Source organism: Blastomyces dermatitidis (genome assembly GCF_000003525.1).
Source record: "Blastomyces dermatitidis ER-3 genomic scaffold supercont1.9, whole genome shotgun sequence".
Classification (NCBI taxonomy): domain Eukaryota; kingdom Fungi; phylum Ascomycota; class Eurotiomycetes; order Onygenales; family Ajellomycetaceae; genus Blastomyces; species Blastomyces dermatitidis.
In genome coordinates this window covers 520,222-535,042 of record NW_025544782.1, presented here as the reverse complement: position 1 = coordinate 535,042, position 14,821 = coordinate 520,222, and the positions used below count along the sequence as shown (strand labels likewise).

Below are 14,821 nucleotides of genomic sequence, written 5' to 3'. Positions count from 1 at the left end.
GAATGAGTTAATATCTTCAAGAAATTGATAAAATTATAAGTCAAGAAGAATGATTATCTTACTTTTCAGAGATGTTTCTGCTATCTTATTGTCTGTTACAAGAAGCTCTGTCAGAGCACTGAGAATATATATCATGATCTTTTCCTCAATAATCTATAAGATTATCAAAGACTGTTTGTCAAGACACATTTGAATGAGTTTTTCTTCACTGGCCAGGAACTCATTGTCAACATTGATATCAATGATTTGATGAAGCAACTGATCAATCATACATTCAAGAAGATTATCACTGAGTGGAAAAAGCAGCCTCAGGCTGATTCTGTAACTGCAAAAAAGAACAAAGATAAGAACAAAGATAAGAACAAAGATGAGGACAAAAGCACACCTGTATGAAAGTGCACTCACTGCAGAAGATATAATCATACTGTTGACAGGTGTTTCATCTTACACTCTGATAAAAAGAAAAAGAAGAATGATAAGAAGAAAGAGAAGAAGAATAACTTGATAAGCTCTCAATCAGCAGCAAATGCAGCAATTACAAAGATTGAGTTCTATTTCTCTTTCACAGTCACCAGAAAATCATTCTCTAGATCTTGGTATTTGAACACATGTGCAAGCCTGAATATGACAGATGAGCTTCATTCTTTTTCAAATATCAAATCTTTTAATGATAATATCTCTGTTGATTCTGTGACTGAAGAAACTGAGTTTGTCAAGAAGATTGAGACTGTCACCTTGAAGATTAAGAGTAGTGATGTTAACTTGCAGAATGTTCACTATATTTCTAATATTACAGTTAATCTACTCTCATTTATGAAGCTTGAAGATCAGGGATTCTGATTTACATTGTCTTTCACTATTCCCTCATTTTTCATTTGCAGAGCTCTGAATGATGTTATTTTCCATACAGTTCAGATCACTCAGAACAACATATATAAGATCAATGAGCAGGAGTTCAATGAGGATCTCAATCATCTGAACAGAGCAGTCAAGTACATTGCAATGATGTCTTATAAGTACAATTTTAATTGAAAAGTTGATCTTCCTGTGACTGCTGTCACTACTGTTAATAATATCGATTCTGCGGATGCGAAAACACAGACATCAAAGATATCAAAGACTCTTTTGAATTGGTATTATAATCTCAGTCACATTCACACTGATGCTATAATTACTATAGTTAAGAATTCTCATACTGAAGTCACAATTAAAGATTCTAAGACTAAGTTCTTTTGTAAGAAATGTGTCAAGACTGATATGATGCAAGATTATTTAAAAACACTGATGTCTAGATCTATTCAACTCATTGAGAAGGTTCATATTAACCTTGCAGATGATGAACATACATTGAAAGACCTCTCTGATTATCTCTTAGAGTCTCATCAGAGAATGAAATACTGAATGCTTATCATCTGTGATGCAACTTGCTACTGTTAAGTGTATTTTTTAAAGTTCAAGAATGAGACTGTTCAATACTTTGAGTTGTGACTCAGATTCATGAATAATCTCAGGTATACAGTTCCTGCTTTTCTACAGACTGATATTAATAATGTTTTCTGATTCACATGTATGCACACAGTTATGAATTCATATGATATTAAATGAGAATCAACAGCATTACATTCATTACATCAGAATGATGTTTCTGAATGTGGAATCTGTACTATCATGAGACAGGTTAGAGCTGCTCTTTTGAAAGGTAATCTCTCTAAGAAGTTCTGAACAGATGTTTTAGAGACAGTGATTATAATAATCAATAATACTCTCACATCTACAGTTCTTTACAACTCAAAATTTTGATCCTCTACTGCAGAGACTTCTGTGGTTTCAAGTTCATATAAGATTTCTTAATATGCACTTACAAATATCTCACTGAATGTAAGGCATTTTCACTGATTAAGTGCAGAGGTTTTTGTTCACTTGCATGAATCTCAGCAGCTGTGAATAAGCTTTCTTGGATTCGCTGATTTCTATTGTGTCATTGAATTCAGTGATACATTGATATATTATCTATGACATTCTGAATCTGATAAGATTATTGTCAGTAGTGATGTGAGATTTCTGATCACTGAAAAATCAGAATCAGTTATCACATCTGTGACATTCATTAATAATGTCAGTGAATCAGAACCTGATATTCATCTAATTGATGATAAAGACACTTCTGATATTGATGATCCGAATTTCACATAATTGTAGCCCGCGAAATCACTGACTACTTACACTTCAAGCCTCATTACAGACAACCTCCCGAAGTTCTATAAGAATGCCACATCTCAGTCAGATAAGATAGGAGATTATTGAAAGAAGTTTATACAATGCGAGATTACTGACCTGAAGAGACATAATACATAAAGTTTGATTTCTAGATCTGATATTCTGAGAAGTGAACTGATTACTTCAGACTGTTGAGTATTTCTTGAGAAAGATAGGCCTGTGAACCTGAATACTGATTCTGATGATATTCTTAGAAAATTGTATTGAGTGATTTATAATAACTGACTTAAGAAGAATTCTAGAGAAGAGATCTACACTTCTGTCATCACTGATACTGCTAATTATATTCTTTTTACAATAGCAGTACTACACAGTTGAACACTCTGTCAGATGAATATAGTGATAGCATATCTTTATAAGTATCTCACTAAAAAGATCTATATGAGACAACTCACTGAATTTGAGACAGATTTACTGAAAATGCTTATCTACACAGTTAAGAGTAGTCTATACAGTCTGAACTCTGTAGTGAAGATCTGATATAATTACTTAACAGCTCTGTTGAGTGATCTTGAATTTACAGTCAGTACTTATAATTCAGTACTCTGATATCATATATTCAGATATCATCTTTATATAACAATCTATATTGACAATCTCAACATTATATCTGAAGCTTCTAAGAATGCTGATTAATTAGTGAGTATACTTAGTGAGAAATTGAAAGTCAAGAATCTATGTCAGTTAATCAAGTATTTGAGTATAAAGATCAATTGTTTGAACAAGAGAATTGATTTAATATATTATCAATATATTAAATATCTTGTTGAAGATTTCTATCTTGATAATGCAGCTATCATCAGAATATCAATGAAGAATGAATTTTATATTGATGATTCTTCTATATCTGAGAAAGAGACTGATTTCACAATTCAGTGATATTAATATAATGTGAGTTGCTTGCAATATCTTGCAGTTAAAACACATTCTAATATCACTTATACTGCCTCACTACTTGCTCAATGAAATATTGATTCAACATCTCAATGTTGAAAGACTCTATTACATATTATATATTATTTGAAAGAGATCATGAATCTGAGTATTTTCTACAGATGCAGTCTGTATGAGAGGTTCATTTCTATCAATTTTTCTGTTTCTACTGATTCTTTCATTATCTCTGATTTCCCTGATGATTTCTACCTACTCTTTGACTACTCAGATTTCAATTGAGCTGGTCTCTTGAATAATGATAGAAAATCAATATCTGACTACATTTTTAAGCTTACAGACAGTCTGATTTCATAGTATTCAGTGAAGCAATCTTATATATCTCTAAGTTTTAATAAGACTGAATATGTGACTCTTAGTAAGATGATCTGTGAGGTAACATGAATTCAAAATCTTATAATTGAGCTTGACTTCATCACTACATCTTTAATACAGATTCTCACTGATAATAAGAATGCTATAGATCTCACAAAGATGACAGTTATTACAGTCTGAAGTAAATACATTGACATGTGTTTTCATTTTTTATATTAACAGTTGAATCAGAGAATCATTGATTTAGAATACATTCTCATCACTCAGATAGCAGTGAATGAACTCACTAAACCTCTAAACAATATGATATTTACACAATTCATGATTTTGCTAGGTCTTACAAGCATAAAAGTTGAGAATGTTTAATTTTACATTTGTATTTGGTTTTGACAGACTATCTTGATGGTTTGAGTGTTTTTTTTTTTGTATGTGATTCTTGTTATCTCGAGGGGGGGTGTTGGCCCTTACAGCCGTTGCGGTTAGCGATCCCACTGATCACGTGACCCACCACTATATTATGTTCCTGTAGATAGATCTATCAATACAACCTTCAACTATTCTACACAAACCGAGTCAGAGGTCTGAGCCCGCTGAGATAATATATCCACCATGGATTTTTATAGCATCCGCCCTAGTGGCGTTGCCGTAGCGACCGCTCCGCCTACACGTGATCTCATATGTAATATATATAGCTAGCTCTTCCTACACGAATACAACAGATTAATCATTCCACAGGTTATAGCCTGGATAGCATGTTTTTACTTTTGTTTAAAAACACCTGTGTAAGCATTGAATGTGTTCACCCTGGATAGAAGAATTCTTTTATCACATTTACATTGCATGTTTCAAGTGTATCTGCTTGGCTGGTGATTGAAATAGCAGAACTCTACAGTATAATATAACACATTTTTTTTCTTTTCAATTCCTTCATTCAACTCTTCTTTGACCGATGAGTGATATGTCTACATCACAGAGTGATAGAAGGAGAACTTTACATTCACATCCTCATACTCAGGCATCTATTAACAAAGAATCAGAGAAAATAGATACTACATAATATATGAAAGTCACAGAAGAGATCATGAAGTCATCTGCAAACAGCAGAGCAGATTATGGATCAGATAATGACATCTCAAGCTCATAAGCAATGTGTACAGAAGCACGACACACAAGTACCATGTCTAGAATGAGTTCAGATGATATGATATCAATGATATTCAATGACCTGATAGTGTTCTGTGACAGAATGAGCACATGTCAAGTAGCTATCTCTGCAGCAGATGATTTCAAATCTGAGATCTGTGAATATCAAAAGAATGTTCAAAAAGCCATGAATATCAAAGCTGTAATCACATTTGATGATAATAACTACAAGATCTGATGTACAGAAATCCTTGCGGATGCCGAAGTCATCAGCAGATTCAACATTCTTATAAAGAATCAATATGTCTGTTCAGAAGACATCAGTCAAGACATGTTAAGTGCTGAAAAATGAAGTATTCATATCAAAGCACTGTATTAACATATGTTGCAGTTCTTATTAGAACCTGTATATACAATCATTGAAATCCTTGAGCCAGATAATGCAGCTGTGCTATGAGAAAGAATTGAAGTTGAATATGCTGTCTCACTTACAGAGAAATGTATGAATATTGTGAAAGAATTCATCATCTTATATATCAGAGATAACAATTATCTGACATTTCAGAGAAGATTCTGTTATCTAGTTATACATCATAAGAAATTAACAAATAACTCAGAAGACTTCTATCACAATCTCTTTCTTATTGATCTGAAGAAGCATCAAAAGTCTTTTATCAAGACACATTTAGACAATTTCTACGCGTCTGGTCAGAACTCTATACACAATATTGATATTAATGATCTCATGAAACAGTTAACAAACTGTATAAGCAAGTTCAAGGATGAAAATCCTAAGTCTCAGCAAGTCAATGCAACTATCACAACTCTCTCTACATCATTCACACACAGTTTCAAATGTGAGATATGCAGTTTGAGATGACATCAGAAAAACACCTGTTGACATCTGTATTCAGAACTTGCTACTGAACAGTGACATGAGTTAAACAAGAAATATATCATTACATCTGAGAAGAATAATAGCAACAATACCAGTACCAGCAGACGCGGCAAGTGGAAGGGTAAAAAGAAGAATAAAGATGATAAGAAGGAGAAATTCTCTGACCTTATGATCTCACAACCTGCAGCTGTCAATGCAGCAATTGCTTTTTCAGCAACTATTGATACAATAAGCAAACCTTGATTCCTTGACACATGTGCGAGTTTCTACATGATAGGTGAAAAGCAGTCTCTCATTCAGTGAAAGATGTACAATGACAATATGAAGATTCACACAGTGAATGAAGATTACAGCTATGTCAAAGAGATTGATGATCTTCTTCTAGAATCTGAAGAAGAGAATATCACTGTCTGCAATGTTCATTATATTCCCAATCTCACAGTCAACCTATTGTCATTTATCAGGTTGAAGAACCAGGGTTTTCAATATAAGCTTTCAAGCTTAAACACTTCATTCTATTTCATTATTAAAGTATCAAGTAAAGTGATTTTCACTGCAATCTATACATCTCAAAACTCAATTTATAAAATAGTTGAAAGAATGTCAGAAGTTGATATACATCATGAGTCTAAAGCAGTCTACTTCACAGTGAAATCATATGTATATGATAATGACTATGCTAAAGCCATGGTCACTATTGATGACAATGATTTCACTGTTGATCAACCTCAACATTGAGAATCACCTACAACCGCGAAAACACTTGCAGAGTGATATGTTGACCTGGGACATATACACACAGGAGCTATTATAGCATTGACAAAGAATTCACTATCTAGCATCTGTGTCAAAGACACTAAGACCAATTTCTTTTGCAACACCTGTGTTAAAGCAGACATGACATGTAAATACTCAATCACTCTCATATCATGAGCTGTATGCTCAATGAAGCAGATTCATATCAATCTTACAGATGATAGATAAACATTGAGTGAGTCTACAGATCACTCTGTTGAATCGCAGCAGAGTAATAAATATTATATGTTAATCACAGATGATGCAATCAGATATAGATGAATCTATTTCTTATACATCAAGAATCAAGCTTACAATTACTATGTGCACTGAGTTCAATTCATGAAGAACCTAGGTTTTACTGCATCAGCATATGTCAGAACTGATGTTGATAATGTGTTCAGATTCATGAAGATTACAGCATTGTTCATCAATCATAGCACAGTATAAGAATCAACTACTCCTCAATCATCACACCAAGATGACGTGTCTGAGCGCGGAATATGTACAATTATGACCCATGCCAGGGCAGTTCTTATTGACAAGAAGATCCTGAAGAAATTCTGAACAGACATTCTGAAAACAGTTGTTTCAATCATAAATAATACACTCACATCTACAGTTCTATATAATGAAAAGTATTGATCTGCAGTTGCAGATGATAATAGTAAAGAAGCTGTTCATAGCTCTCATACAATTTCTTTTTCAGCATTGACAAATGCCCCGCCGCAGATCATACATTTCCACGAGCTTGAAACTGATGTTTTTACTCATCTTCATGAATCACAGAAGCTGTTGAATAAGTTGTTCACACAGATCAATTCATATAAACTTATTGAATTTCACAGACATTCAATCTATTGCTTATGAAGTTCTATAACAGATAAAATTATTGATACAAGTGATGTGATTTTCCCTGCAAAAGTGCAAGAAATGTCAAAGATTACTATAACTACAACTGCAGCAACTGACACTGTTTCTATCATCTATTTAATGAAGAATTCTGACATTTCTGAATTGATGAGTACAGATTGAATGCAGCCAGTGAAGACATTTGCAGCTTATACTCTCACTCTCATTACTGATTTCCTTCTGAAATCACACAAGAATGCTATGAGTAGATCAGAGATGATGAGAGATTATTGAAAGAAATCAATGCAATGTGAAATATCTGACTTTGAGAGATGCAAGATCTGAACACTTATTCCATGTTCTGATGTCTCATATGATGAACCAGTAGCACCTGATCACTGAGTATTCATTGAAAAGAACTGCTCTGATGATCTCAATGCTGATGAGAATGATATATTATGAAAATCTTGATAAGTTGTATGTGATAACTGATTAAAGAGAGACACTTGTCAGAAGACTTACACCTCTATGATTACAGATACAACAAACTGAATGATGTTCACAATTGCTACAAAGTATGATTGAATTCTACAGCAAGTGAATATAGTAATGACATATCTGCATGATAGATTAGAGAAAACAGTCTATATAAGATAATTCACAGACTTTGAATAAGAAACTCAGTATATACTCATCTGTGCAGTTGAAGAATCTCTATATAAATTGAATTCAGCTGCTAAAATATAGTATGACTACTTGACAGCTATACTGTGAGAAAATGACTTCAGTCTGAGTTCTTATGACCCTGCTCTTTGAAAGCATTCAGCCTGAAAACACCTGTATATAACTATATATATTGATGATCTTCATATCTTTGCAGATACTCTGAAGAATGCTGATTGACTTGTTAACATTTTGCAGCAAAAACTAGAGATCAAAGACTTAAAGAAACTCACAAAATATCTAGAAATGAAAGTGAAACATATGAAGAATGAAATCAAATTAATACTTTGATATTATATTAATGAATTGATAGAAGATTTTCACCTAGATGATGTGACTGCTGTCTGTACATTCATGAATGAGAATCTATGTCTAGATGACTTCTCTGTCTCTGAAAAAGAAAGTGATTTTACAAAGTAATAATTTCAGTATAATGTCAGATGTCTGTAATACTTAGCTGTCAAGCTGCAGCTGAATATCACCTGTGCAGCATCTCTACTGATGTAGAAGAACACTGCTCTCATCTCTAAGATATAAAAGGCTCTATTACACATCATTCAATATTTGAAAGAAACATGTGAGATTGACATATTCTATGTAAAGAATGATAATGAGGAATCTGAGAATGAATTCTCAAACATGGCATATATACTGATTGAATATACAGATTTCAATTGAGCTGACCTGTTGAATGATGATTATAAATCTACATTCAGTTATGTCTTCAAATTGAGAAATACACTGATTTTATGGTAATTGAGCAAGCAATTCTGTGTATTCTTAAGCTCTAATGAGGCTGAATATGTGATGTTGAGTGATACTGTACATGAAGCAACATAGTTGAGAAGTATGATAATGAATCTGAGCTTCATTGAAACAGAAGACTCTCTGTCAATCAAGACAGATAATAAGAGAGTGATTGATCTTATCACAGTGACTGCAATCACTGTGAGAAGCAAGCATATTGACACTCAATTCCATTATGCCCGCAGCCAATTGAACAATGACATAATCTCAATTGATTACATCTCAACTGAAGAAATAACAGCAGATGAATTGACTAAACTCTTGAATGCAATTGCATTTCATCAATTCCTTGATTTACTAGATTTTACAGGTGAAGAGGGACAGAATACACAAACTCAATGCAGATAGCATGATTTGAATGGATTTGAGAATGGCATAGCTAGATCTGCAAGAGATGATTGATTCTTTATTATGGTGTTTGTGATCTCGCATGGCGATGCAAGGGGGGGTGTAGCATCCGCCCTAGTGGCGTTGCCGTAGCGACCGCTCCGCCTACACGTGATCTCATATGTAATATATATAGCTAGCTCTTCCTACACGAATACAACAGATTAACCATCCCACAATTTTTGATGGGGTGCACGTGATGTCACATGAGGTCACGTTACAGCGTTTTTTGCACGGAAAAGTTGGTTTTTCTTTGTTTCGGTCTTGGCACCAGCTTTCTTTCGATACTTTTTGTTTGTTTCTCCAACTAATTTTTCCAACTTTTAAATACAATATGTCGATTACAGTCGGTGGATTACGATAAGTAAGGGATTTCGCATTCGAAGGAGGGGGGGGTGAGGTGGAAGATTCACCCCCCAGCCCATATGGCTCGGCCTTGTCTTGTTTTTTTGCAGGAATTCACTTTTTTTTGTGGGGGGGATATACGAATATAGAGCTGAGACTCCCCGACGTTCTCTCCAAATACAAGGAACTAGTGATTCATATACGATTTTTTCGTTTTTTTCAAATATGCTAAAAAATGTGGGAATGGAACAAACGTTCGAAACTGAGTGAGTTCAAGAAATCGTGAGTGTCAATATTCGTTGGAACACACAGGTCAGTCGGAAAGGGAGATTCACGCGACGGCATTCCTGGCTATGCTTTGCCTCCTTTCCAATGCATGCAATGCATGCCATAGCCTTTGTATTGTCAGGGGATGGCAGTTTTGTTTTTACGCATTTTTATAGGGATTAATTTGCACTATTCAGGGCCGCTCTGCTGATGCCCATGCGCACATTTCTGGTTTCTGGGACGAATAGAAACTGGGGATAGCGGTTTGAGACAACCGCAGACGTCGCAATGGCATTTGAATTACGATGTGTGAAGGGAAATCTGCAAAATGAATGATCTTCCCCCTCCGACTAGCTGAGAAATATTTTCTGCCGGAATTTGAAATGCCATGGAACAAATTTCGGGGAGAAAGTGATTCTCATTTGCCTCTCGAAAATTGACAGGAATGGCTAACTGATGAGACATGAGGAAGAAGTGAAAGAATCTCTGGGGGGGTGAGAGCGGGAGAAGGTCCAAAAAAGAACGAGTCCTTCTATTACAGACCGAAAGAAGAACGCAAAATGGTAAAGAGAGTTGGGGACCTTGGAAACTAAACAACCAAATCGGGTTGAAAAACAAAGGAAACCTTTTTCGGCGCTGATGAGGTTATCCATCCTAATGCAAGATTATATAAATAATAAAATCTCCGCGAAAGCTACACCAACAGCCAGGCCCAAGGAAGTCGAAATCTGAACGAAGCTATCACCCATTCCCCTAGCATCCGTTCAGTATTTCTTGAACCAACTCTCAGCAATTCCCTCCCATCTTCGGATCTCGACGCACAGACAACACGCACTGAGCGTGTGTGTGTGCTACTGAGAAACAGCTTAAAGGTTAATCTCGATGTTGATCGGCATGTTGAAGTCGATGTCACCCATGCACACTTGGAACTGAAGGTTGTTTTTTGTGGTATTAGCCCACCTGTTGAAAATACGAAATATCGACTGATATGAGGGGGTGCATCTCATGAGTTTACTTACCCCGAAGTTGTTGTTGCAACAAATAACGGTTTGCGTGCATTCGACGTGGGAGTTCACACAGTTGTGGGCTAGAGGAGCGGACTGGTTAGCAAAACATTGTCGCCGCTTGAGGCCGCTTTCCTCGGGAGGGTATTTATGATTTGAGCACTTACACCCTCCTTCAGTGCTGCAGCAGTACGGGACACCGGTGGAGCACTGATTCGTTTGCTGGACAGGGGGCTGCGGAGGGGGCTGCGGGCAAAGTTCCTTTGGCAATCCGAACCCTGGCAGCTTCGGGAATCTTCTCTCCGCCAAAGCAACGTCGCCGTCCTTCGGAGCGGGAACCGGGTCAGGCACGGGGATAGCAATAGACTGCGTCAGCAGCATGAAGATAGAGAGGAAGATAGAGGTCTGAATGAGCTTCATCGTCGCGGTGGAAAGGTTATTCCCCAGCGTAAAAAAAATAGGCGGAAAAATTTTTGAGGTAGAAGGGAAGCGATGGAGACGGATTGGCAAATATTTTTTTTGTTATTTTTATTTTTATTTTTATTTTTTATTATTATTATTATTATTTTTCAGTGGCAAGAGGGCTCAATTTGTACCAAGCCCTCCGCCTACCTTTTTTCGTCACATTTGATATCCTTTTTTCTTCGTCCTCTACAAGAAAAGGCAGACATCGACAGCCATTATGAGCTAGCACAACCCAACGGCCTTTCGTGTGGAGAAGCTAAATATAGGACGAGGGTCGGAGGTTGTCATTCCCTGTCTTGTTTTAGGGCTTTTGCCACTTTTACTTTGAGACATCGGTTTCTCTCCATTGGCACGCAAAAAGCCTGCGATGAAAAGCCTCCCAGAGTCGATATGGCTTTCAGTGAGAGGCTTCAATACGATCATCCCACGATTGATCGAGCCTGGCTGGGCCATGTGAGAATTTCCCGGACTAATGAAATCTTACGTCTTATCGCAGCTGCATTCCCATTTTATTTGGGGCTGGAAAAAAATCATTTCCTCCATTTTGTTTTTCTTATTTTACATAACGCTGCAGTTCGAACTATTACCTGGCCAGTCCATTCGGCATCAGATTTCCGCACCCAGGCGTGCTGTTTGTTGCACGCCAAGCTGAAGTGAAGTAGCCTGTCACCGTTTGTGATACCGGAATCTTTTAGCTGCAGGGTGACAGTGGCACATCTGGACATCCTTTTCGCCGAAGTATCCTGTTCCTGACTTGCAAATCGAAATGGGGAATGCTTGAAAGTTTCGTGTGGCTCACTGCCGCTTGGTCCAGGTTTAAAAGCTGTAAGACAAGAGCTAATTCCAGGCTTGTCTGAATGTTGTGTTCTTGGGGTCTGGACCATCGGCGGGCTTAGCGGGAAACTAAATGTCCACTCGTTGCTGATTGGCTTCGATTGAGCCTCACCAAAACATTATGGTGCAGATTATTTCGACTCTACATACACAGCTTGTCCGCAAGTAATATCGTTTTAAGTTGACTACCAGGACGAATTATTATCGCATTTTTGGCGGTTTTTTTTCATCCTCCATGATATTGATAATGGGTTAATTGGAAAATATTTTGGAAGTGTCGTTCACGTTTCTTTGCGTCCAGTTGGTTCTTTCTTACTCCTAGATAGCTGGTATCTCACCGCTGGAGACTGTCAACAACCGATCTAGGGTGCTCATGTGTGCATTCAAAAGGTTCTGGCGAGGGGGGATATACTTTCATGTCTTGTTAAATGGAGTTAAATGGCTTGCAGTTCTCCTAAGAGTCCGCCAAATCGGCTTCGTTGTGTTACTATTCAGCTATAGCTACCAGCTTCAAGGGCCTATTTTTCTATCCCCTGGGATATACATATCTTCATCTATCCCAGTCTCCACCGCAATGTGTTGCACGTTCGTTTCTGATTTGCGAATCTTAGGCGAGTATCCTGCTACTCCAAAGGTACAGCTCATCACGCGCCATTTCTTGAACTGAGCCTCACGATTTGGAAGAAAAACTCTGACCTTAACGCCCCCTCTACGGATGATTGGCCCATGGGGTTTGCTAGCAAACCGATTTTGAATTCTCATATCCTTAGCCCTGCCAATTCCCGTGGGCCTGGGTCAGTTTTTGTTTGTATCCGGAGCTGACCAGCCACGCTGGTTTTTCCACTCAGCTTGCAATCAAGGATAGATTTGCCATGCCGGAAGTGCACACTCGTCGCCTGGCCTGAACGCCATTTGTCGCTTGGCTGCTTCTCTAAGGAATTTTGTGTGAAGTTGACACGATCAAGCCCTGACCGAACCCCAATTCTATTTTAAATATAGACACCACTTATTCTGCACAACCTTAACGCCATCGGCTCGTGGGAATGGTCAAGTGTTACCACATTCATGTACAAGGAAAAGGGGCCGGAACATTCAGCAGGGTGAGAACAGAAACTGAGATTCTCGCCACACAGTCTGCCTTCGCCAGCATATCAGCCACGAGGCGACAGGCGAGACACTCGCTGTGCGTTATCGTGGATGCGCCAGGGCGTTTTCCAATTCGACGAAGTGAGGCTCTACTGACCCTGAAGTATGATCGTGAAGGAGGGGTTGCAAGGACGAGACGAACCAACCAACAACGTCCAGCACTTCATCGGGGGGCATGATGAAGGGGATAGAGGAATGCAGGCCTCAGAAAACGCATAAATAGACCTCCCCTTCCCATCCAAATTTCCTTTTTTCTTCTCTTCTCATCATCATCAAGGCATCAAAAGGATATCTCAAGACTTACTTGCAATCAGTATCAAATCTTCAAAACGTTTTTAAGAATCTCATTCTTAATCAAACACCCCCAAACCACAAAAATGCAGCTCACCAACTTCGTCGCCATCGTCGCTCTGCTCGCCACCAGCGTTGCTGCCACCCCCGGCCGTCGCCCATCGCGCCCAGCACGTCCAACACGCCCCGATGGCCCAGTCTTCCAGAGAATCTCCTGCTCTTCGGGCGGACCCTTCTGCTGCGCCCCTGAAAGCACCCTCGGAACTACTTGCACTGCTATGGAAGGCAGCTCTGTCAGCTGCAACAGTCTGATTGTCTGCTGCAACAACAACGAAGGAGTAAGTTTCATCCAGTCTCGGAAACTTCAGCAACCTACCACATACATGTTACTGGTTCGACTTCTCCAATGAAAGCACGCAAATACTAATATAAATATCCTTTTCACCCCCAAATAGATCCAATCCTGCTCTGCCAACTTGCAGCAGCCGGTAACCTTCATCGATGTCTAAATGCAATCACACTATGGTCGCAGCGTTTGACAAGTCACTTTTCTCCTGAGATCCACAGGATACGCGGTCGAACGGTGTCAATTACTTTTTCTCGCCCTTTGGGAGAAGAGCCATAGAGTGTCGTGGTCAGGTTGCTAGGCCGTTCTCCTTTCCTCAGCTACCCATAGCTTCTACCTCTTCACTATGCGCGCGACGAAGGCTTGTGCTTGCGGATGAGTGGTGGACTGAACCGGGGACGGGATGGAACAGGGAAGGGGGAGGTTTAATTAATGGTGGATAATCTCCGAGTTGTTTCCTACTGTCGCTCCTTACCTCTTTTTTTTTTTTTTTTTTTTTTTTTTTTTTTTTTCCTTTTGTCTTTTGTTTCGAGGAGAGCTGAGAGTTTTCTGAATAAGGGGTCTACGTTGGGGTTTTTTTCAAGAAGAATATATCGATTGGTGCCTAAGGCATTTAATTGCCCCCTTTTGTTCCTGGTGAGAGGGGGAGGAAGATGAGGATGGAGCGGTACTGATTCTTCCTTTATTTTCCTCCCTTTCTCTGCTCGATTAGAACACCTGGAACTGTTAGGTGTCGAAATGGGTGTCACGGATGAATATGTTGGAGACATATGAATCTTATGTGTATCAAGATCTGCTTCTTATATTATCCGTACTCCGTACACTATCTATTATATCTAACAAGCATCAAATGCTCGCTTACGCTCGCTTTTCTGCCGGCGCAGCCCCCTCTACCACTTCCACCCTCCCCCCCGACCACCCCCTACCCCCCTTTACCACCCCTTACCACCCCTTACCACCCCTTCCACCCCTTCC

General features: G+C 38.4%; 3 protein-coding genes across 3 annotated transcripts; 2 read left to right on the top strand and 1 right to left on the bottom strand.

The window, feature by feature from the left end:
- Window positions 1-4,720: 4,720 nt before the first annotated feature.
- BDCG_17565 (uncharacterized protein) lies at window positions 4,721-4,924 on the top strand (the record flags this gene model as incomplete). Its single annotated transcript, XM_045426670.1, has 1 exon — window positions 4,721-4,924. One exon carries the CDS (start codon window positions 4,721-4,723, stop codon window positions 4,922-4,924), a length of 204 nt encoding a protein of 67 aa, XP_045282177.1.
- Window positions 4,925-10,626: 5,702 nt separating this feature from the next.
- On the bottom strand, window positions 10,627-12,975 carry BDCG_17564 (uncharacterized protein; the record flags this gene model as incomplete). The annotated part of the gene is made up of 7 exons (XM_045426669.1): window positions 10,627-10,689; window positions 10,780-10,847; window positions 10,932-11,169; window positions 11,817-12,052; window positions 12,214-12,248; window positions 12,608-12,835; window positions 12,953-12,975. 7 exons carry the CDS (start codon window positions 12,973-12,975, stop codon window positions 10,627-10,629), a joined length of 891 nt encoding a protein of 296 aa, XP_045282176.1.
- On the top strand, window positions 11,293-14,371 carry BDCG_07493 (hydrophobin 1). The gene is made up of 3 exons (XM_045423280.1): window positions 11,293-12,697; window positions 12,804-13,838; window positions 13,956-14,371. Exons 2-3 carry the CDS (start codon window positions 13,587-13,589, stop codon window positions 14,007-14,009), a joined length of 306 nt encoding a protein of 101 aa, XP_045278708.1. The 5' UTR covers window positions 11,293-12,697; window positions 12,804-13,586; the 3' UTR covers window positions 14,010-14,371.
- Window positions 14,372-14,821: the final 450 nt, after the last annotated feature.

What these genes read in the sequence shown, in the direction of transcription:
- BDCG_07493 (XM_045423280.1), top strand. Translation starts at nt 13,587, where the DNA reads ATGCAGCTCACCAACTTCGTCGCCATCGTCGCTCTGCTCGCCACCAGC. An exon ending in GCTGCAACAACAACGAAGGA is followed by an intron (nt 13,839 to 13,955) that starts GTAAGTTTCATC and finishes ACCCCCAAATAG; the next exon opens with ATCCAATCCTGCTCTGCCAA.